Source organism: Lacerta agilis, chromosome 9 (assembly GCF_009819535.1).
Source record: "Lacerta agilis isolate rLacAgi1 chromosome 9, rLacAgi1.pri, whole genome shotgun sequence".
Lineage (NCBI taxonomy): Eukaryota > Metazoa > Chordata > Lepidosauria > Squamata > Lacertidae > Lacerta > Lacerta agilis.
This window is the reverse complement of record NC_046320.1, coordinates 21,092,666-21,116,739: the sequence shown is the minus strand read 5'-3', so window position 1 is coordinate 21,116,739 and position 24,074 is coordinate 21,092,666. Positions and strand designations below refer to the sequence as shown.

General features: G+C 41.5%; 1 protein-coding gene across 3 annotated transcripts in view; it reads left to right on the top strand.

Moving 5' to 3' along the window:
- The window catches only part of CEP135 (centrosomal protein 135), a 34,543-nt gene extending 20,832 nt beyond the window's left edge, over positions 1–13,711 (top strand). For 2 of the 3 annotated variants that reach the window (XM_033159908.1, XM_033159909.1), the window contains exons 16-26: positions 365–480; positions 2,239–2,393; positions 3,474–3,529; positions 4,340–4,508; positions 5,305–5,415; positions 7,288–7,473; positions 7,825–8,034; positions 8,950–9,152; positions 10,188–10,292; positions 11,559–11,690; positions 12,903–13,161. In XM_033159908.1, coding sequence (XP_033015799.1) covers positions 365–480; positions 2,239–2,393; positions 3,474–3,529; positions 4,340–4,508; positions 5,305–5,415; positions 7,288–7,473; positions 7,825–8,034; positions 8,950–9,152; positions 10,188–10,292; positions 11,559–11,690; positions 12,903–12,951 — 1,492 coding nt within the window. In that variant the 3' untranslated portion in view covers positions 12,952–13,161. Of the gene's footprint in view, positions 1–364; positions 481–2,238; positions 2,394–3,473; positions 3,530–4,339; positions 4,509–5,304; positions 5,416–7,287; positions 7,474–7,824; positions 8,035–8,949; positions 9,153–10,187; positions 10,293–11,558; positions 11,691–12,902; positions 13,162–13,492 lie in introns of those variants that run through there. The other variant, XM_033159910.1, reaches the window with a different exon arrangement.
- Positions 13,712–24,074: the final 10,363 nt, after the last annotated feature.

Here is a 24,074-nt window from a genome sequence, read left to right as displayed (position 1 = left end):
TTGGGCTGTGCCTCAATTTCAGGAGATAAAAGATTGGATTCCTTAAAAGTATAATGCTCAGTGTCTCTGCATTTCTAGCTGATATATCCCGATGCATGGTTTTAGTTTTCTGAGGCTATTTTTTAAAAGCTTTAAAAGTTACAGTTACTAATTGCTGTTTTTGTAAGCTCAGTGCTGTTTTGTAAGCTCAGCAAGCAACTTAAATTTGCAATAAAGATAAAGTGGCAAGTGGCCTTCCCTTTGCTGCATAATTCTGTGCTTTGTAGTGTTTTCAGGTTGTGCTTATCATATTCTAACTTACTGTATTTACATTTAAAAACCTGCACCTGTTTCCCTCCCTCCAAAATGGACATCAATTCTGCAGACTACTAAATGAACAGATACAAAAGTCTTTAGATGAAGTGCAGCATCAGTTGGCTCTTAAAGATGATGAACTTCATTTGGCTCAAGAAGAAATTTTATCGCTAGAAGAAAAAACAGGTGAATGCTGTTTTATTTCTTAGAGTGAAAAATTTATGGCTTAACCACTTAATCTGAAAAGTCAAGAGATTGGGACTAGTTTAACTCTTGGCACAGAACATTGGAGGCATCTGCCTTTCCTCTTCTCAAGAGGTCAAAAACTGTCAAATGTAGGATTGAATTTGGTCCCCCGTTAATTGCCTCCCACCTTCCTAGTGTTGAACTGCTAACAGGGATTACAGCAGAAGCAGCAAGCCTATTTGAACCAGTGGGTCAAGTCTTTATCTCCCCACACCCCACAGGCTAACTTTGACAGGTGGATGTAAATGCCAGCCTGTCAGTCATCTGACATCAGGTGACTTCTTTGCCAGTGCCTTCCCCACAGAGAACATGTGGAAGAAGCAGCACTCAGCTAATGAGCAGGGACTTCAATCCTGCAGGGGTCTGAACAGGATTTACCCCTATGGGGAATTGGCAGGTGCAGCCAATGCAGAATTGAATCCTGCCCATTAGCTGCTGTTACCCAGTGATGTCACCTTATTGACAGGTGGGCATGGTTTGGCAGAATGGCCTCACAGGCCCAATTGCACACCCTGATATGCCAATATTGGCCCATGAACTGGAGATTCCCCACCCCTAGATTTAGAAGTAGGGAAGGAAACATGGGCATGAAAGAGGGGGTCCTCTTGTGCTTTTCCGCTTTTCCCATCTCAGCCATTCCTCATTTGGCAATGAAGAAACAGAGGCAGGAGAATGTGAGAAGGAGCTGAGAAAGATCTTGAGAGGGGAACCAGAGGACTGCAATCAAGAACATTTCCCTGTTATTTCTTGTTCATGCAAATACCTCCCATGCTGTTTTTCATAACTCAGAGGGTGGTGGAAGACATTGTGAAGAAGCCCACTTATTGCATATACTCTCTGGCAGGGTTCTAGTTTTTCAAAGCCATCAAAGAGCAAGGGACTGGCCTTAAAAGACCTTTGTTGGCAGGCGTTTGTAATGGGGTGAGTGTGCCCAGCATTCTTCCTTCACTTCCATTGACGATAACTTAGCAGTAAAGATTTGCCAACCATTATAATCTAGAACAAGGTGCCACAAACAGAGCAAAAAGGTACATCATACATAAATGTAAGTTGTCTGATGATATTTGCCAAGTTGTGGATTTCCACTTGCACAGCCAGACTCTGCCTTACACACCCACACTCATGTAGCCCTCTGGGTGTCCCAAAATACTACTCCAGGAGATCCCCAACTCTCCACAACAGATATTGTTGGGTGAGGGGGTCAGAGATAAGGTGGCAGGGGGAAGGAGACATTCCATTACATGAGTGAATGTCTGCTCACACAGCATTAGCTGTCACCTTTAAGCTCTACATCAATAGATCCCTCAACATTTCCCCCCATGGACTGCTTGAAAATTGCTAAGAGTCTTTGCTAACTGCTTAATTATTTTTCTGCCTTTTGTATCAATTGTAATGTGCTGTTCTAGATGCCGTATGGTTTTTCCACTGCATTTTATTGCTTCTTTTATTTCTCATAAATTATATTTTATTGTATTCCATAGATTCCAATTGTAGTACAATAAAATACAAAAGAAGATATAAAAGAAGCAATTAAAATACAATCAAAATAAAGGTGACTTTTCATTGCAATGAATATACTGTTTCCCATCTTCAACCACAAATCCACAGACATGCTGAAGCCCACCTGAATGTAGTCTGCAGGCCACATTTTGGGAGCCCCTGCTCTTCATAATTCAAACAGTATTTATTTATTTTCAGGTAAATTCAGTAATAAGCACCATGCACAGGATGAGACCATCAGTGTGCTCAGAAGTACAATTAATGTCTTGGCTAAGGAAAAAGACAGCCTCCAGGAAAGCATAGATGAAAAGACAGAAAGAGTAGCTTATCTAGATGACAATTTAGCCAATAAGGTATGTACATGGGGCATGAAATAGACACATCAGGGGGGCACATGGGCTGGAGTTGGGAGGAGGGAGCCTATTGTACTAGCAGATTTCTGCTTACCTGACTTTTGATCCAGGTCAGCACTTGTAAGTCTTGAATGGTGCATACTGATAAAAGACAACAATTATGAACTCCAGAAAATTAGTAACTGTCAACAGCTTCCTTAAAACATAATAAAAAATCCAACTGTACATTAAAGATTAAAAAATGAGTAGGGGGGAAAATTGTTTATAGTCTTCAGTTTCAGCAGAGTCACCAAAAACAGCAGCCCTGTAAGTGCTTCTGAAGAGCTCACAATTTAATGAATACAAGGCTTGAATTAATAGATGAGTATTTAGTAATAAAAATTATAAAATGAAACGGCTGCCGAGATTCTTTCAGCTTTACCTTCTCCATGTATTTCTTTCCTCCCTTCTGCCCCAGCTTTCTGACTGCTGGCATGAAGCAGTAGGAGGAGAAATGCTGACACATGGCCCACATGCTCCCTTGCTGCTTTCATTTTAGGCAAGAGAGAGTAGGGGAAAGGAAAAGCACTTTGAAGCAAATGTGAAAAGGGGTGGGGGCTTGTGCAACAGTTTTTCCACCTTTGCTCTCCTGTTTCTCTGTGCCTTGCTGTCAGAATCTTGTGTTGTCAGCATTGTGAAAAGAAACTGAATTTAGGATGGTTACAAGAGGTCACATTTTTTCCTGGGAAGGTATGTGGTATACCAGTAACCTCACACTTCAGTCCCTTCAGGCCATAAGTAGTGATGGCCAAAAGAAAAATGGAGTACAAAGGGAAATAAATAAATAAATAAATAAATGCAAATGAATATTGAATATCATTGACCATTAGTAAGCTGAAGTTACCCAATTTTTTAGCTTCAGCTACTCTTAAATATTAAACTACAAGAGACTGCTAGTGAATGACTGGTAACAGTACTGTATTATGCTGTATATTTGTTACATCTGTATTTCACTTGTTGATCATACCTATTAGCGCGGCTGATGTGAATTATAGGATAAGATAAAACCAATAATCTTTGCAATCATGTTTCTTTCTATAGGAAAAAACTATCCTCAATTTGCGACAAACTCTTACTCAGTTAGAGTCGTCCTTAGAGTAAGTAATAGTAATGAAAATTATTACTTTTGACTCTGAAATTTCATCTGATAGCAATCAAAGTATTTTAATAAGCTAATATACTTATAATTGAACCTTTGCATGTGAACTGCAGCTGAAGAAGATGGTTCCTGAAGAAGGCTAAAATATGGTCATTTGGGGGATGGGGGGAAACCTAAGGCAATTACGATTATCCTAATTTGGCACTTACAGATGTACTTTAAGGTGGAATTCTGTGCACCTTACATGAGAATCAGTGGAGGGCTGTTTTTTTGCTCAGGAGCAAGCCAAAATATTTCCAAGGAAGAAAATGTAATGTTCCCGGATCTTTTCCACAGCCAACCAATGATAATAATTGATGGTGCCTTGCCAATACTCAAATGCTACAAACGAATTCAGTATAGCAACTGAGTATTTGCAGGGTAAGTAGAAGAACAGCAAACTAATACTATGCAAAGCAAACTGCAGTTTAAACATCTGGGCCAAGTCTTGGCTTATTGTATGGTTAAAACAAACTAAAACTTGGTGGTACTTCTGAATTATTATTATTATGTGGCCCATGTTACCAGACATAATGCTGTCCCAGAATTTCAGGCATAATGCTTGGCGATCAAGTTGCTAATAAAGAAATGTGAGAAGCCCATGTAGACTGCAAAGATGGAATTGTACAATAATGTTATCATTACTAATGCAAAGTTTAAAACACTTGAGATGATTCATCTTAGTTACTGGAATGTAGTTGTTACATAGATTTATATAATGCAAAAAGATAAATTCTGTTTAAGGTTTTCCAAATCCCCCATTTGCTAGCCAGTTAAAGGATGCCTTAAGCGGTAAAGACCGAGAACTAGCCAGTGTCCGTCGCCAGATCGAGGCAGCACATTCTGAGCTTGGTGAAGTCAGCAGGGTGAAAGAAATGGCCTTGAAAGAGAACAGAAGATTACAGGATGATCTATCCATAATGGCCAGAGAAAACCAGGTACAATAGTTCATAACGATATGTGTCACAATTGCTTTAAATAATGTTTGGGACCTTAAATTATGTTTGATGTGATTTGTAGCTCTTGGATGATTTTAATTGGTGTGTTTGTTAAGAGTGGCAGCATTACATTCAAACTATATATTTTTTTTTACTTTAGGGGGTGCTGATTTAAATGTGACACTAGATATGTATAAAACATTTATGGGTTATGTGCAACCAACCAACATCATATTTAAACTAGATCACTGGTGCATACACCTGGAGGATTAACATGATGTAGACATCTGTATACTAATGCCATGTATGTAGGAACTGCCAAACCCTGCTTAAATGTGATGCTATCCACTTGGAATGCCATCTGTCCAGATTTTCTACCCTGGAACTGTGTTTCTTTACATGTTTTCTTTGGATTACATTTAGCTGTAAAAAGTGTGAGATTTTAAAATAGCCATCAAGTGATTGTTCAGACAACATTAAGTTAGAATCTAGCCATTATTGGGCAAGTTCTCCCTTTAGGGTAGTTAATTTTTGTCTGGGCTTTTTTCATTTCAGACTGCAGATGGGGAACTTGCATGATAGAATGCTCCTTTATTTACAAAACATAGAAAATTAGTGTTTCCCTGATCTCTTAAGTTCTGTGTATAGGGAATTTCTTTTCTTTGCAGAAGTATATATACACACTCACACCTGAAGCCTGAAGTCTGGTACAGCTCAGGCACAGGGTTACCAAATGAGAGCTAGCCTTTTTTTATTTGCATGTAATATTATTTGTAACAGTTTATCATTTAAATAGGCTATCTCATCTGAACTGGAAGCAGCATTACGTGATAAAGAAGAAATGAAAATTAGAGTTCATAATTACATAACAGAAGTCTCCAGGTTTGAAAGTTTAATGGCCTCAAAGGTGAGGAAGTGCATTTGGAAGTTCCCATGAATATTTTATTAATCAGGTGTATCATGTTTTAAAAGTTAAGATCAGGCATGGTCTAGCATCAACCCACAAGCGGATTGCTGCAGAGGTGGAAACAGCTGGAAACTATTAAAACTAAACATGAAATAAACATTCAGCTTATACATTCCAAAAGTGACAATTTGGCTTCAGGTACAGATTTCGACATTAATACTGTTTGATACGGCCTAACAGTTGTACTGCCAGCACAATGCCTGCATTCAAACATATTGCTAAACCAGGGGTCCCTAACCTTTTGGGCCCATCGGCACACTTGCAAACCAGATCAACTGTTGTGGACGCCACACATACATACACACCAACCAAGCACTCACTGCAACCTCTTTTATTGGCTACAACAGAAGTTGCAGCCCTGGGTAGGGCTTTTGCATTTAGAAGCTGCATCTCAAGACCTGACTAGGCAGGCAGTACAGCAGCGTATTAGGTTTTGTAGCCAGTGACTTCCTGCTTTCTTTCAGCAGCTCACATGCACACTACAGTCGAACCTCTACTTACCACCGCCTCTTCTTATGGTCATTCCAAGTAGCGACCATGGCAAACCTGAAAGTAACCGGTGGGTTTGCTGCCATCTGCGCATGCGCAGGAGCAGCAATCGTCGTTCACACATGCGCAGAAGCGGGCAATCGCCGTTTGTGCATGCGCAAGAGCGGGCAATCGCCGCCTGCACCTGTGCACAACGGCATCTCTCCCAGCGACCCGTCTCAACCTCTGGAAAGACATCCGGAATGGATTATGGTTGCAAGTAGAGGTTCAACTGTACTGAGTATTGGAGCCCTAGCTTTCAAGCCCCATGCAAAGGGCTGGAGTCGTGCCCACTCAGGTTGTTAAACTGAAGCCAGTAACAGACTCTGCATGTATGCAGTGTGATTACAATTAACATAGTCCATGAAAAGCCTATTATGTAATGTAGCGTAACATTGTTTTTTTTTTTAATTCTGCTTGTGAAAGGTATTTAAAATGATTTAAAAATCAAAATCTTATTCAGAATATCTCAAACTTACAGATTCCTACTCCATGCAGTTTGTTACTTGTAGCAAATCGTCGTCATCATCATCATCATAATTTATACCCTGCCCATCTGGCTATGTTTCCCCTGCCACTCTGGGTGTCTCCCAACAGAATATTAATAATAATTTAAAAAGCGATAAAACACCCATCCTTTAAAACTTCCTTAAACAGCAAAGACAAAAGGATATAACGCAGAGACCTCTGAGCAACATGAGTTCTTCTGAAAGGGGATCTTTCTGTATGTCACATTCCGAATTAGCAGATAGCTTTTTATATTCAGTTGGACGGAGAAAGAGTTTGGGGTTTCTGTGTGTTCTACTTTAAAGATCTATTAACACCAAACTTCCAAAATGCTTTTAAAACTTATACACATGCTGGAGCTGCAGGTTTTATGTGTGCATACATTTGGATTATAGCGAAAGATCATTCCCGCCCGCCCCCTTAGTCCTTGAAAATTTATACAACACACAGAGCATGAAATATGACACCCTTCTTATGTGTAGTCATCAGAATTTGTATCAACTTGTAAAAGCAACATCTGCTTTAAATGCTTTAAGGTTCTAACTCAAGGACTCAGCCTCACTGTAAACAAAGATGAGGATGTAAAAAAATGTGATTTATTTAAAAGGAAGAAGAGAAGTGGGAGTTGGGGTGCAAGTAAAATATGGAGAAAAGTGCAAGTTCAGGTTCAAACTCTTCTACCATGTGTAGTGAAGCAGTGTGATGATTTCTTGTGGGTAGAAAGCATTTGATACAGTGATTCATTGCTCAATGGTATATATTTCTGCTTTGAACTAGGAAAGAGAAAACAAGGAGTTGTTGGAAAAGTTCCAGATGCTCTATAGCCAAGCTGAAACCTGGGAAGTAAAGGCCCATCAAGCTGAGGGGCAAAGCAGCTCTGTACGACTGGAACTCCTTTCTGTTGATACTGAGAGAAGACATCTTAGAGAGAGAGCGGAACTACTGGAAAAAGAAATTCAGGAGGTAATTACTGACACTAGCTGAACTTTATTACCTCGTCCCTTTTCCTAATGTGCTTTCTTAATCATACGCCTTTGCATTAATTGGAGATTTCTGCAAAGGACAAGGTGTGTTAATTAATAATTGGTTTCAGCTCATGGGAACACTAATTTCAGAGCTATTTCTGTTCTCAAAGCTTGTTAGGGCTTATAAATGATTATAAATGTATTTTGGAGGGGGGGGACAAGTTGGTGGGGGTTGTTTTCTTTATGTTAACTCAGTGATCAAGAGAGCTTGAATTTTGGTTAGCATGCGGTGAGACGGACTGTCACATGCCTGCATGTAATAATAGAGTTGCATTTGTCTTTCACCTAGCATATCATTGCCCACCAAGCTTATGAATCACAGATCTCTTCAATGGCAAAAAGTATGGCCAAACTGGAGGAGAATCTCAAACGTGAAAAAGAAGAAAAGTCTTCCATGTCTGTTGATGTGGTTTCTGTTAGAGAGTTGTGTGCCAAACTGGAGTCCAGCAAAGAAAGTCTTTCACGTCAGTTAACATCCAAATCTATGGATTTTGAGAGGGTAAGAGGAAGAATTTACCTCTTAGCACAACACATCTAAATAAGTTCAATACTTAATACAGCTGGTGAAATGTGACACTAAAATGTAAACCCAAGGAATTGAATCCTAAGATTGTTCACTTGAGAAAGTGCAAGTAAGGAAAGTTTCCCCTCTACTCCCCTGCAGCAAGCTGTGGCCCCTGAAATGCCTCTTCAGAGTGGAGGAAGAGCTCTTGAGCAATGGGCGTAGGAGGCTACTGTGAGGGAGTAGGAAACATTCCATGAACTTCCATGTGTTTACTTAGCTCAGATCCAAGACAAAATCTGAGCAGTTACGCCTTCCCCTGCAGTGCCCTACATCATATCCCACAATGTTTAGGAGGATCTGCCAACATTTCACAGAGGCAAGCACACGAGTCTTCTTTTATATGAATTTCCTCAAATTAAGAAATATTGGCTTGAATCTTAAGATAAGTTAAAAGTGAGAGACAGGCCAGTTGTAATCTTTAATCAGGGTAAATTCAATCCCACTGCAAACCATGGTGATGAATACTGGTTTACACTTAACCATGGTTAAAATATTCAGATACTGGCTGCATTAATGGTTAAGGTGTCTTCCCATTAAGCAAGATTTGAAGCAAAGAACAAATCTTGGCTACATATTTCAATTAAGGTTTGGACAGCATGTTAAGCCAAACCCAAACCCAAAGAGAAAAAAGCAGGTGTAATGGGGAGCCAACACTTTTGTTCGGTCTTGGTAAGCTATAATTTGATTTAATGTGACATGCAAACAAGGCCACTACTACCTAAACCTGTTGAAGGAACATAAAGTTAAGCATCTGCAATAGAATTTGCCTATGTGAAAGGATGCCTATGAATAAGACCTTTAATATTTAACCTGAAACTCTTAATTAAATGAATTGTTTTTATGTTCTAGGTAATATCAGAATGTGAAGATGCAAGAGCAGAAACAGAACTGCTAAAAAAACAATTGTCCAGTGAGCGGCTTACAATACAGAACTTGGAAACACTCTTGTCTACCAGCAGAGACAAAGATTTTCAGAATCATTTGATAACCCATGAGAAAGATTCAGAAATACAGCTACTTAAGGACAAGTTAACACTCTCGGAGAGTAAATTGTATGTTTGTAAAGTGCAGAACAACTATTCTTACAACATTTTAAAGCTACTGTTTATAACTTCATGCAAAGATATCTGGCCTCATGAGAAACCTAGCTGTATATATAAAAAACCATTTTCCCCTGATAAAATCCTAACTTTCTGACACCATTCTGCACAAACTATGTAATTTAGTAGCTGGAAACTATAAGTCTCAATTATTTTTGTCTCAGCCCTCGGTCCTCCTAGACTTGCGCCCAATGATAATGACATTTACTTGGAATTAGGGTAGCATCATATGTTCTTTTAACAATGATTTTGTAGTACTGTCTCACTGCACATACATCCATAGGGTCAGGTGTTGACTTTGGCCACGGGAAATTAAAGGAACTAGTGGAACTGCCTTAGAGACTGATTCATGCGAACAGGAGTGCTAAATTCCCTCTAGATCAGGGGTGTCCAACAGGTTGATCACGGGGTGTCCCTGGAACCCCAATTCCCCCCCAGAAAGCTCAACAACTTTGGCTCATCCTCCCACAAAAACGCTCAACAACTTTGATGGGTAGATCACTGCCAGTTTTTTTTTATAGTGGGAGTAGATCACAGACTCTTGGAAGTTCAACACCCTTGCTCTAGATGTTGGGGTACTCAGTGCAGTCCCATGTATCCCTGGGTTTCTGCTTCACATTCTGATTCCTCACACTTGATATCTCAAAAGATATGGAAGGAATTAGCAGCATGAGCAAATGTTGTGAGCTGGTCTTAAGTTCCATATTGAGGTGACTCTGCCTCCAAGCATAATACTTTAACTGGACTGACTTTGATAAGAATCTTCCCCAATAATAGTTACAAACTTGCTGTTGAGAAATATCTTCATTGTGTGTGTTTGGCATTTGTGTGTACACATTTTTATGTCTGCGTATATGGGTTTGTTTTTGTTTTTTGCTTCTTGCTCCTTGCTTATCTGCCTTGTCGCCGCTATTTTTAAAGTTCCTATAAGATGCCATCTGTAACCGTGCAATTGTTAAGAACTTTCTTTCTTTGCAATATTTTTAGAACGAGCGTTAATAGGGAAGTTTCAATAACCCGAAATAAACTTGCACAGCTGCAGGCTGATTATGATATTCTAAAAAGGCAGCTGACAACAGAACGATTTGAAAGGTAAGTGAATTTGCTTTATAAAAATGCCTAGTGTCACAAATCCTATGTTTTTAAGAGGAGAAATATAAAAGTACTATGTATACTATTCTGCAGAAAAATATTTAATATTACAGCTGACTAAAAATCTGATTACAGAATTATGAGTGGAATCCAATAAGTTCTCTTAATGCTGTTTTTCCAACACAAGTATCCATTAACAGAGGAAGCGGGAAGGAAGCAGGAGAAATCTCCAGAGCAATTTTTTGGGAGTGCTGAGAGCTGCAGGGGAACGGAGAATAAGCAAAAAAAAATCCCTTCCTTAATTTACACTTTCCACTGGATCAAAAGGCCTTGCACTTGCAACTCTGTCCTCTTACCCAGCACTGAGGCTCAAGAGACCACAATTCCCTTTGTAATTTTGCCCATTATTTTTGAAAACATTTAATTTGCTCCTTGTTTTCTTAGCTATTTAGTCACATTTTACTGTTCCTTTTGGTGGTGGGAGTCTGTAACAATAGGAAAAATTATGGCAAATTCTGCGGTGTGTTCTCAAAATTCACAAATGAAAGGTAAATTTAAAAAAATAAGTTTGTGTGTTCCTGTACTATAGAAAATAAAACATTGGCTAATCTAGCCAAAGTTAAAACATTTTAACCCAATTGTTCAAACTTCTCCCATTGAAAATAAAACAGTGCTGTACTTTGTTTTGTCTGGATCTTGCTCCATGTTTGTTTGGTTTTTCATTTACTTTGCTGTTTTCTGTAATGTTATTTTATTTTTGGCATGTTGTTCTAAGTAAGATTTGCACATACATAAACCTTTCATAACCAAACACAAAGCAAATAAATACATACCAAGATCCACCTCCTATGTGGAAACAGTGGAGAAGTAATTATTGACAAATAAATTCTATTATTTTTTTCCAGCTCCCATGTCTAGAATAGATGTCTCAATAGGGGCAATAAACTCCCTTTTGCTCACCACCTCCTCTGAACATATTAATGAACAGGTTCCTTTTGGGATGAAAGGTGACTAAATAAATGTGAAGTTTTGAAAGTTGTCCTTGGGTTCTGGGTGAACGAGGAAGGAGGGATCTGAGCATATTCAGCTCCAACCCTTATGCTCTCTCAGTGCTTTTTCTTCTTTTTGTATAGAACTGTGGCTTATTATTATTATTATTATTATTATTATTATTATTATTATTATCTCTCTGTATAGCTCCAACTTGCTTCCAACGTGGCAAAATGCATGGAGGTACGCTCACAATTTCTTGTTTTTACTTAACAGGGAGCGTGCCATTCAAGAGATGCGTCGACATGGTCTCTCTACTACTTCGCTACGTGCCTCATCCCCACTTAGTTCAACTTTTAAAACTTCACATTCTCCAGAAAGAACAGTGGTAACTGAACAAGCAGACAAGTATGTCATTGAATAGATTGGGTGTTTACTTTTTTGATATGTTATTAGTTTTCATAATATGAAATGTAAAATGAAATGTCAGAACAGGTCTGCGGTTGCATTTTTCCAAGAGTAAGTTACAGATCGACAACAGTAAGCCTTTGCTCTGTGGCCCCTCTATGTGAATGTAACAGGGGAGGGAGGAGATATTTTTGAATGCAAGGAGTTGCTTTGTCTTTAGGTAGGTAGGGTAATTAAAATTATACCAGTGTATATTATTAATAGTTTTTTATTGTAGTGCAGTCTGACTTGAAGTACTGAGTAACAGATTCTGGAGGAAATAATATTAAATTATCATGTCTTAAACAGACAGTATAGTGCCAATGTAATATAGTAACTTTAATCTTTTCCTTCTCAGAGGTGTGGGCTTCAAGGATTAATCAATTACTTTAAAAGAAGACCAATAATAGAAGTTTTAACATGTTTGGACTCGTTGTCAACACTGACATGAACTCTACCTCCTAAACATTGTTAAATCATTTAAAACCTTGAGAAAAATGAATGTTTTTTAATGTGTGATCAACCCTTGGAACATTCTTTTATCACACAATATTTCTTAAATATATGGATGAGCTTTGTCTAGGTTACGACCAAAGTGTGTGAATGTAAATTTCATTTTCAAATGCAAGCTGTTTACTACAAAACCAAGTGAAGGTGGCTGGTTATGAAGAGCCTTTTAGGCTATCATTTATTTCTTCTTTTGTTTACACCCCACTAATTTTATATAACCTGTAAGTCTTAAATAATGTTCAATTTAACCTAACATTGTCCATAAACTTAACAAAAATAGCAGATCAAGGATTCATATACAGTCATACCTCATGTTGTGAACGCTGCGGGTTACGCATTTTCGGGTTGCGGCACTTGCGCATGCGCAGAAGCACTAAATCGCGCTTTGCACATGCACAGAAGCGCCAAATCGCAACCCACGTGTGCGCAGATGCGGTGCTGTGGGTTGCGGACGCGCCTCCCGCACGGATCGCGTTCACAACCCGAGCGTCTACTGTACTTCTTTATTACTCTTCAGTGCTGAGCCTGTATTTTGAAAATCACTTTAATTTTGCTCTTCTTAAAAACAATTACAATTGCTTGCATTAAATTATCATGTTAATAATAATGCAATATATATGCTTATCTTGGATCTGTCAACACTCTTCTTTCCTTTTTTTAAAGTTCAGTGATAAAGTTTGAGGAGTTGCCACAGCTGAGCTCCAGCTTTTAATGGCGTAAAATAAGGCAGGTTAGTTTAGAAAAACTATTAGGTAAGTGAAGTAAGAATCTTATTGCAGAAAGACTGATAAACTTGAAGTTATTGTCACAATAATGTCATATTATATTAGCAGGTTCTGGAATATGTTTCTTAACTGTCAGCTATATTTATGTTGACTGTGTATCATCTCTGTCCATTAACCTTTTCAGAGCACAGAAGCATACATTTAGCACAGAGCTACCTCTGCCCACAACTTAGTCATTTTTTCTAGCTTTGTTTCATTTTAAAGAAAGAAATCTTAATTATGGGACCTCCATATGCAAAGCTGAACTGTCTGTGTTTCAGTGTGAATAGAATTCTGGATTAAGGGTATATCTGAATTGTCTCTTTCCACTATATTAATGTTGTTTAACATACTTCTGCAGTAACACACGTATTTAATGGTATAATACACAGTAATAATGTACTAATGTCTAATGTGAAGGAACTTCAGTTTTCCAAGCATAATTGCAGACTGATTTAAAACTTTCCTTCAAAAGTACATATTTTCCAGTTTCCATTATAGAAACTGCTATGAAGAACAGAAAAGGAATAAGACACACGACAAAAACGGAAGCCTCAAATCTTGAAGTTGCCTGTGTCTAGATTGCTTTTAATAAAACTGTGAAAGCATATTGTTTTAATAAATAAAATATATATATTAACTGGAATAATAGTCTCAGCAGAAATACTGTGTTAAATTTAAGGATGACCATATATTATTTTTAAGGTATTGACAGCTCATTAGTATGATACATTTTTATACGTTCACATTATTCACAGTGAAAGTGGTAACAGAGAACACACACAAAAATGGTGAACATGTTTTTAATATGCCATGAAATGTGATCTTTTTGAACATTTCCTTTGGCTTTTCAAATCAGCATCAGTACTTGATCTTTTCCCTGGAAAAGAACCTGATGTTGGGAAAGATGGAGGGCACAAGGAGAAGGGGACGACAGAGGATGAGATGGTTGGACAGTGTTCTCGAAGCGACTGGCATGAGTTTGGCCAAACTGCGGGAGGCAGTGGAGGATAGGGGTGCCTGGCATGCTCTGGTCCATGGGGTCACGAAGAGTCGGACACGACTGAACAACAACAACTTGATGAAAACTCAGCTGACAAGTGACTTAGGTTCAAAACTACAAAAAAATAACAAATCCCTTGGGAAGATAGTGTGTGTGTGTATTAATAATAATAATAATAATAATAATAATAATAATAATAATAATAATAAAACTTAATAAATCATGAATAAGATAGTTGACCAGTTCAAATGTAATAGGAAACCATGGTTTCCTGCAAGATGCATAAGCTTATTAAGCCTCAGGTTCATGTGTTCCCCTTTCCCTTTAACAGATGCACAGATGAGGTTGGAAGCATGTAACCCAAGTTCGGACGTAACTGGTTTTAAAACTCTTTAATTAGTTCAAACAAACTAGAATCAGACTGGATCCTAGTTTAAAGAAACCTCCTCATAACCATGAAAATGGGGAGGGGTGAGGGAAAGCACATGAGCCCCAGTGTTCGACATGGCTGCTGCATGTTTCCTGTTGCATTTGAAATGGGCCGTTGTGAATTTCACTGCTGAAAAACAGCTTTTTATCCATGTGCTGCCTTTTTTATGTGAAACACCACAGTCGTGAAGGAGTGAAACGGTGGTTTGTGCCATTCTGCTTAAAAAACTACTTTGAAGATATGATGTTATCTTACAAAATAAGCACAGGATAATAATTATGTCTGCTGTAAGCAATGCAAATAAAAGCATCTAAAATGTGTCTCTGGTTTAAAGAAGTGTAGAGAGCTCAAGGTGGCCTCCGAATGGATGAACCATTTTGCTTATTTTTAGAAAAATATTAGACATGAAAATCAAGCACTACATTGTGGATAAAAAAAAATCCTCCTGGCACATGCAAAAACGTCACTGTACTTTGAACAAAAACTTCCCTATTCTGTGTGTTAAGTTTATGCAACAATCCATCTAGGGACATACCTATACAGGCATGTTTTGCACGTCACGGTAAGCCAAATTATGCCTTACCAAGAACTGAAATTTGTTTTCCCCTGGTCTTTTTTAATTCCCATGCAGTGCTAAAGCCTAGCCAAGGTTTGGCCTAGGATGTCATCAGAACATGGGCTCCTGGTTAAGCTGTCTCCTCTCCACACTAACCAAAAATTGTAGCCAAGGTATGCAATGTGCAGTTAGCAAGGAGAGCTTAACCACAAGTCCAGCTTCAGATGACATGCTAAGGCAAACCTTGGCTTAGCTCACCACTGTGCAGGAGTAAAAATACACGTTTGTTTATGGACTGGGGAGGGGCAAAGAAAATATTTGTGTAGTCCCAGTATAAACTGTAGTTTGTCTTAATGTGATAGGAGCATGGAAGCTGCCTTATAGGTTCCTCTAGCTCAGTGTTTCCCAACCTTGTGCCTCCAGATGTTTTTGGACTACAATTCCCACCATCCCTGACCACTGGTCTTGCTAGCTAGGGATGATGGGAGTTGTAGTCCAAAAACAGCTGGAGGCACAAGGTTGGGAAACTGCTCTAGCTCACTGACTGGCAGTGGTCCTTCCCAGCCACACCTGGACATTGTACATGAGACCCTCTGCATGCACATGGTGATGATGTGCAGAAAAGACCATAGAAACTGCCTTCAGTGTGTACTTTCATACCTCGGTGTGGAAACTACACAACAAATGCACTGTGCATACTGTACTATTGTGTCACTACAAAACCCCTACCTATGATGCTCTTCCGGTTTTTCTGCAGTGTGTACCGGTTCTGGGGCAGATGAACTGATCTGGAAGGTATTCTCTGTGGGTAGGAAGTCTGAATCAGGATAGGCAAAACTGAGAGGCATTGTTTTGACTTTGCAACTCAACCTGTAGTTCAGCTGACTAGTAATAGCTCAAAATCTTATGATTAAGTCAAGCGACCATTGTATTTTTCGTGTTCCCCACGGTGTGCTTCTAAGATTGGTCATATAATAGTTAAATAAAGAGGCAATGCCAGCCTAATGAATCTGTAGACTGTTCTATCTAGTTAACTCTCATCAGCTGCAGCCAGTGTATTCAAGGGTCAGGGATGATGGGAGCTGTAATCTAACAACACCTGGAGGGCCACAGGTGAGCCAGGTTTATGCCATTCAAGTATTTTAAGCCCAGTTTGCCGACTAGACTTTAAACTCTCCATACAGACAATGGGACTAGAGAGCACACACTAAAGAAACCAGTCGACATGGGTACGGTATGTCCATTTAGCAATATGCAGGTAGCATAATAAGACTAAATGCCAGCTTATTTTAAGGGGTATTTGAGGAAGCACCTAATCCACAACAATTTAACGATGCCCCTTATTTCAGAAAGCCCTACCTCCTTTTTTTAAAAAAAACTCCCTGGAACAAACTGCGGTTCCACGAAGGTGAATCACACGCGGGAATCGAATAACGCTCAAGTAGCCCCCCCCCCCGCCCCCAAATGATCTATTATTAGGCGAGGCTTAAGGGTGGGGCCGGAGAGAGAGAAGCCTGGTTTAAAGGGGGGGGGGAGCGAGCGAGCGATTGCGCCTCGACCTCCCCGGAGCCTGTTCCCTCCCTTCTCAACTTGAGGCTGCCGGGTTGCAGGGGGAGAGCGAGCATGTGATCGCCGGCATCGCATTGGCTCGCCTTGCCATGGTGTGGCAGCAGCGCGGGCAGCAATGGAGGCGGCTTAAGGGACGAGGCTGGGCGGCTGCTGCTGCTGCTGCTGGCTGGCTGGACTGCAGATGGGAAAGCCCGACCCAATTTCTCGTCGCCAAATCCAGGTAGGACCTTCGCACCCCCCCGCCCCGCCTTTTTGTCTTCTTTCTTACGCGTATTTACGCATAAAAGCATTGTTCAGAAGCCTCCGAGGCGTGGGTTTGAATCCTGCCGTCTGGTTTTGCGTTTCCTGACCTTGCCGCTTTCAGGCGTTCGCACCTCTTGTTCCGTTAACCCCCGAAATCCATTCTTGTTTTTTTTTTTTTGCGGGGGGACTCCGCGCCTGTCTATTGTTAGAATGCAGGCTGCTATTTCCTTGGGTGGTGTGTGTGTGTGGGTCTGTGTTTGCGTGGAAGGCTGGCTGTGCAGGCTGCCAGTCAACCTAGGGGATGTGTAAGCTTTCTGAAAACGGTATTTCTTGAGCATCAATGAAAGGCATCTGTGATGAACATACACATTGGCAGCTCTCCTAAAAGGGTTAAATAAAAGCAGAGCTATGCATGTTGGCAAGGCTTGCTTTGGCAGTACTTTCATACCCTATAGATTTCAGTGTGCACTGACTTTTGAATTTCTTCCCATTTTTTCCCATCCCTTGGGTTAGCGTTTTCTTTGATTCTTGCATTAATTTTCCCAGAGGCAAGTGGGAAAAGGAAGACTTTTGTTTGCTTGCTACATCTCCCACAAAGCTCCAGAGCTGCATTGCTTTGTCTAACCTTCTCTAAGGCCATTTATCATGGAACTCCCGTCACCATATTTTAATGAGCTGTGAAATCTGCTAGTTATCATGGTTGAAAGACGGAAGGTTTCATTTCCTGCGAACCCACCACCCACCCAATAACTAGATCAAGTGCCCCTAAAGGTTACACTACACGGAATGAGACGTCTGTTTTCTGTAAAGGCTTTTCATTCATAATATTATTGTGTGTTGTTTTTTTGCAAAAAAAAAAAAAGCCGACAGACTATAAGGGGACAATCCTAAAAAATGTTTACACTAGGAACACATCCCACTGAGCTCAGTGAGTAAATTTACTCCCTGGTAAACTGGTTTTAGGATTGCCCTTACTCTCACTTCTTCTTTTCTCCAGACAGCTGGAAAGTCTGAATTGCACAAATGCTGCTGTTTCAAAGAAGCAGGTGATCAAGGTCGGAATCCTTTGCAAATTCATGGTTTTCTTAGGAACTCTGCAAGCGGTCTTGGGGATTTAGGAAATATTCCATTTTTTTGCGCTCATCTGCCCAAGAGGGTTAAAGGAAAACTAGAAGCCACAACCGTACATGTTGAAATTTTAATATGGTTAACAATAGTGTGGCTGAAATTGAGATGCTGGGGGAGGGGAAGAGGTTAGTAGTAGAGAGAAGGGAAGGATGCCCAGAGTAGAAGGAGTACTCTAAAGCCCTTTTTTTTTCATTTGTCTCCCTTCTCAAAAGAAGTGGCTCTGTGATGATACTAGTACTGTCTGTGTGTTTTAGGGCATTGATACAAGGACGGAAGCGGAATCTTTATACAATAAATCCAATTTGCAATAAATATTCAGGAACACAGTAGGCAAGCTGAGTAGAGTGCAAATCTTGGGGGGGGGGGGAACAACCTCTAAATGTCACAGGAAAGTTTATTAGAGCTATCCAAAATGTTCACTCAACATGTGACATTTTTGCTTGTCCTAATAAAAAGTATTGTTGCGCTGTAAGAATGGCATTCACATTATTGAAAAAAAAAAAAAACCCAAAGGAAAAGGTCAGTATATTTCACTAGGTGTTACTCAGCTATTTGGTGGCGGGGGAAATAAACAGACTGCAGAAAATCATTAAGAAATGAATACTCAAGGAATGCAAGAGCAGACTCAAGATCTGCCATCATGCTTCCATCCACCTGTGGCAATGGTGGCCTCCCCCAGAATTTGCTTAGGAAGAACTGGTATTGCTGGTGTTGAGCCATAATGGTACACACCCATCTTGCCAAACTTCCCCTCCTGTATTACTGTGATGAGCCACTGCTGCACCACCAGCCCTCTGAACAATGTTACGCAATTATGTCGTATTGTTTGTAGAGGAATTGAGGTGAGCAGAGGGTTGGCACTCCTGGGCTGCCAGGTGATGGGTGCCATTTATTTTGCCCATAAGATCCCTCCTATTGGTGTTGCATCATCTAGCTCTACAATATACCCTTTTTCGATATGGAACGGCTAGAACGGTACCCATTATTCCAAATGCAGGCTGGCATATATTGATAGATCTGCATTAAATTACTGGCTATCTTGTGCATTACACTACTTGTAGGTTTTCAATTCCTTTATGTTAATCTTTAGCATAAAATTTGCGTTTTTCGCAAACACCACATACATACATCGGATTGGTTTTTTCACTGTAGGATCCACCATAACTCCAGTATAATTTTCCTAGTTAGTCACTGCCAGGTTATATACAGTCAATGCATGTGAGGTTAGGGATTTATCTGAGTCACTTTACGCTTCACAGTGCAAATCTTATACAGTACTTGGATATTCAGAAGTCATTCTCACTGAGTTCAGTGAGACTTTATCCCAAGTAAGTTGGGTTAAGGTTGCAGGCTGAACATACCTCAAACAACAACAACAACCAACAACAACAACAACATATTTATTACTTATACCCTGCCCATCTGGCTGGGTCTCCCCAGCCACTCTGAGCGGCTCCCAACAGAATATTAAAAACACAATAAAACATCAAATATAAAAAACTTCCCTAAACAGGAATGCCTTCTGATGTTTTCTAAAAGTCAGGTAGTTGTTTATTTCCTTGACATCTGATGGGAGGGCATTCCACAGGGCGGGTGCCACTACCGAGAAGGCCCTCTGCCTGGTTCTCTGTAACCTCACTTCTCACAGTGAGGGAACCTTCAGAAGGCCTTCGGAGCTGGACCTCAGCATCCAGGCTGAACGATGGGCGTGGAGACGCTCCTTCAGGTATACTGGGCTGAGGCCATTTTGGGCTTTAAAGGTCAGCACCAACACTTTGAATTGTGCTCAGAAGCGTACTGGGAGCCAATATGGGTCTTTCAGGATCGGTGTTATGTGGTCTCGGAGGCCACTCCCAGTCACCAGTCTAGCTGCCACATTTTGGATTAGTTGTAGTTTCCGGGTCACCTTCAAAGGTAGCCCCACGTAGAGCGCATTGCAGTAGTCCAAGCGGGAGATAACCAGAGCAATGCACCACTCTGGCAAGCAAGACAGTCTGCGGGCAGGTAGGGTTTCAGCCTGCATACCAGATGGAGCTGGTAGACAGCTGCCCTGGACACAGAATTGACCTGCGCCTCCATGGACAGCTGTGAGAACCTTTTGTTCTGTTTAGATGTTGATTCACCAAGATGTAAGAAACTTTTTGGTGGTGGTGGGAGGAGAGTTCTTCACAGTCTGATTGGATTTTCTCCATCAGTGATGGTGAAGAGCTACCTCACTGTTCACTTGGCTGCCTCACACTTTGCTTGGCTACACCACTGCCCTCCCCTGACTTTCCTAAGCAGATCCTTCCAGGAATCACACCGTTGATTTCCCTTCACTGTGAGAACTGGCCATTTGCTCTAAACTTTCCGCTCCCTTTTCATTACCCAGCAGTCAGAAGCAGTCTTGATTGTGTATGTTCAACTTAGCCTTTTAAAAGAAGAAAAGATAGCCTGAGAGTTCAAGTTTCTCAATGCAGGTCTGATGTTCCTGATTCTGCTGATTTACAAAATTGGGCTATTATTCAAACGTGTCATTACAGCTCTATAAGGTCACCTCAGTGGAGACAGCAAAGGGTACAGCCGTATGGACATTATGAAAGAAGGGTGATTTCTAGTGTTTCCCGTGTAATTGATTTTTATTTCTTTAGTTATTGCATCTTATGAAAGTTCTCTCTTATTCTCTTTTGGAAAGAGAAACTGAGGCTGAGAGAGATGTGACTTGATGAAAGGGAGCATTGCTCCTCCCTGGTCTTTTTTAATCTTGCACCATGCTGAACTAAGTCAAAGTTTGGTTTAGTATGTCATCTGAATCTGGGCTCATGGCTAAGCGCTCTCATCATTGACCACAAGCTGTAGCCAGCAAGGAAGCCAAGTTTGGATGACACTAAGCCGAACCTTGGTGTAGCTCAGTGTGTTATTAGAATGAAAAAGACGGGGGGGGGGGAATGCCTGCGAGTGTCTCTCCAAGAACATTGCATGTTCTTAGTAAGCCACAGTTTAGCTTAGCCTTGCTGTGCAAACCAGGCCAACACAGTCAGCTTTTAGTATGTTTTTATTCATTCTGTTGATTTTTCCCAAGTTTGTCTTAATTGCTGCTTCTATGGTCTAATTTTTGCAATGTACTATGAATTATGGTGTTTCATTATTTCGCTATAAGCTGCCCTAAGAGTTTTTATTGAAGAGTGGCATATCATTTTTTGGATATACAAGGTATTCAATGGGAAATAGTTAAGAAGTGTGACCAAAGCAGTACAGAAATTTCTGATTAGAGTCTTTTCAGAAGGTAATTTTTAAGAGTGCCATACTGTTAACCTTTTTTTTTTCTCGTTCTAGTTTGATCTTTATAACCCAGGGATAGTAATATAATTCCCAGCTCTCGCTCTCTCTCCCTGCCCCCCGCTTCTCCGCCCGAGAAGTACACATATCCTCTTACTCTGATGGAAGTATGGCATTCCTTGATGACGTAGACATGCTAATTTTCATGTTTCTGTAATGGCTTAACTGGAGGCAAGTCCCATTGACCTCGGTGGGGCTTGCTGCTGAGTAGACCTGTATGGGATTGCACTTTCTTGCCGTGTTGGTAATGGTGCAGCAAATGAACTTGGGCTGCTGACAGTTTGGTTACAGAGCAACTTTCAACAGACAGGCTCAAAGCAGGCCACTTTAAGGATGCAGTCACAAGAAGAGGCACAGCCAAGGAGCTCTCAGTGCAAGCTGTTGACCAGCCTCGCAATAGCCATGGGGTCAGCAAACTTTTTCAGCAGGCGGCTGGTCCACCGTCCCTCAGACCTTGTGGGAGGCCAGACTATATGATTCAAAAAATGAACGAATTCCTACACCCCACAAATAACCCAGAGATGCATTTTAAATAAAAGCACACATTCTACTCATGTAAAAACACGCTGATTCCTGGACCATCCGTGGACTTAGAAGGTCCGTAGTTTGCCTACCCATGCAATAGCTTCTTCCTGCTTATTTTTACAGGGCTGATTAGGAGGCAAGAGCCAATCTGAGCAGGGAAATTCAAGAGATGTCAGGCCAGTCTGCATTCCAAAACAGGGCAGGGTTGAGGAGCAATTCCAGACAATGGGTGATGGTGATAATCCACAGCAACTACTGTGGAAGACTTCCCAGCGTAGGCAGGGCTGACTCAGGATGACAACCCTCAGGGAATAGTTTCTGAATCCTAGTTGTTCGAATAGTCCCTCAGTCAGCACTTTGGGGGGGAAATAAAAATGGAAATTTTGAACTTATGGACCCCTAACGTATCCCTTAAGTTAATTATATGTAGCTGTTCATACATTTTCCCCAGGTGCTCGAGGGTGTAGCGTAGCGTTTCTTCTGTCAGTTGTGTTTCGAGTTCTTTCGTTGTATATGCCCACTGACTCTTATTGTACAAGTAGCTTCATAGATAGCAGCACCAAATCTTTAGAACAAATAAGTACCGTATTTTATGCTCCATAAGACGCACCTTTTCCCTCCTAAAAAGGAAGGGGAAATCCCTGTGCGCCTTATGGAGCGAAGGCTTCGCTCCCACTGCCTCCCCTCATCCCCTACCGCGTTCGGCGGGAGGTGGGGGGAGGCAGCAGCGATGTTGCTGGATCATGCCAGCACCTCCGTTCACCGAAAGAAGCTTCTTTCGGCGAGCGGAGCTGCTAGCACGATCCACCAACATCTCCGCTGCCTCCCCCGACCCCCCTGCCGAACGCGGTGGGGGATGGGGGGAGGCGGCGGGAAGCGAAGGGGATGTTGGTGGATCGTGCCAGCAGCTCCGTTCACGGAGCTGCAGGCACGATCCACCAACATCTCTGCCGCTTCCCCCCACCTCCCGCCGAACGCGACGGGGGATGGGGGGAAGCGAAGGGGATGTTGGTGGATCGTGCCTGCAGCTCCGTTCACGTTCATCTCTGCCGCCTCCCCCCACCTCCCGCCGAACGCGACGGGGGATGGGGGGAGGCGGCGGGAAGCGAAGGGGATGTTGGTGGTGGGAATCCTCTGGCTGCAAGTTCCACCCCCAGATTGCTGGGAGTAAATTTGACCATCCAACCCACCCCCATCTTGCGGGCGGGGTGGAATGGAGAAATAGGTTGGCAGGAAGAATGATTATTATTTACCCCGCTCCCTCCCACTGAAGTCGGTAATAGGGGTTAGAGGTTTGTGTAGATGTACTATCCTGTCCTTTGGATGCGGGTGGCGCTGTGGTCTAAACCACTGAGCCTCTTGGGCTTGCTGATCAGAAGGTTGGCGGTTCAAATCTGCGTGATGGGGTGAGCTCCCGTTGCTCTGCCCCAGCTCCTGCCAACCTAGCAGTTCAAAAGCACGCCAGTGCAATTAGATAAATAGGTACCGCTGTGGCAGGAAGGTAAACGGCGTTTCCGTGCGCTCTGGTTTCCGTCAGAGTGTTCCGTTGCTCTAGAAGCGGTTTAGTCATGCTGGCCACATGACCCGGGAAGCTGTCTGTGGATAAACGCCGGCACCCTTGGCCTGAAAGCAAGATGAGTGCCACAACCCCATAGTCTCCTTTGACTGGACTTAACTGTCTAGGGGTCATTTACCTTTACCTTTACTATCCTGTCCCACTTGCAGCAAACTCAGATTTGGCCAGCAGAGTCTTCCAGCCACTGAACCCTTCCTTAAGTATTCCAGGTGTCTGGGGCTGGGCATCTTGTTCCACTGCCACACTCCCCTATCTGCCCACAGAGCAGCACTTCCAGCACTTCCAAGGATTGAATAGCCAGAGGATTTCAGGGATAGCGCTCCACTTTTGGCAGCATTATTTTTTCCTTTGCAATTTTAGTTTTGGTTTGTAAGAGCAGGTGTGTTACCTAAGAAGAGCACTAGGAATAATGAGTGAAGTGCAGTCGTACCTCGGCTCCCGAACGCCTTGGGAGTCGAATGTTCCGGCTCCCAAAGGATCAAAAACTGGAAGTGAGTGTTCCGACTTTCAATTTTTTAAATTTTTTTATTTGGAAGCCGAATATCCTGTAGCCGATCAGAAGCTGCGCTTTGGTTTCCGAATGTTTCGGAAGTTGAACGGACTTCTGGAACGGATTCCGTTAGACTTCCGAGGTACCGACTGTACAAGAGAGTGTACCAATACTTTTATCTGCGATAACAAATTCTATTAAATTTCTATTAAGATGCAGCATCAAGATATTTA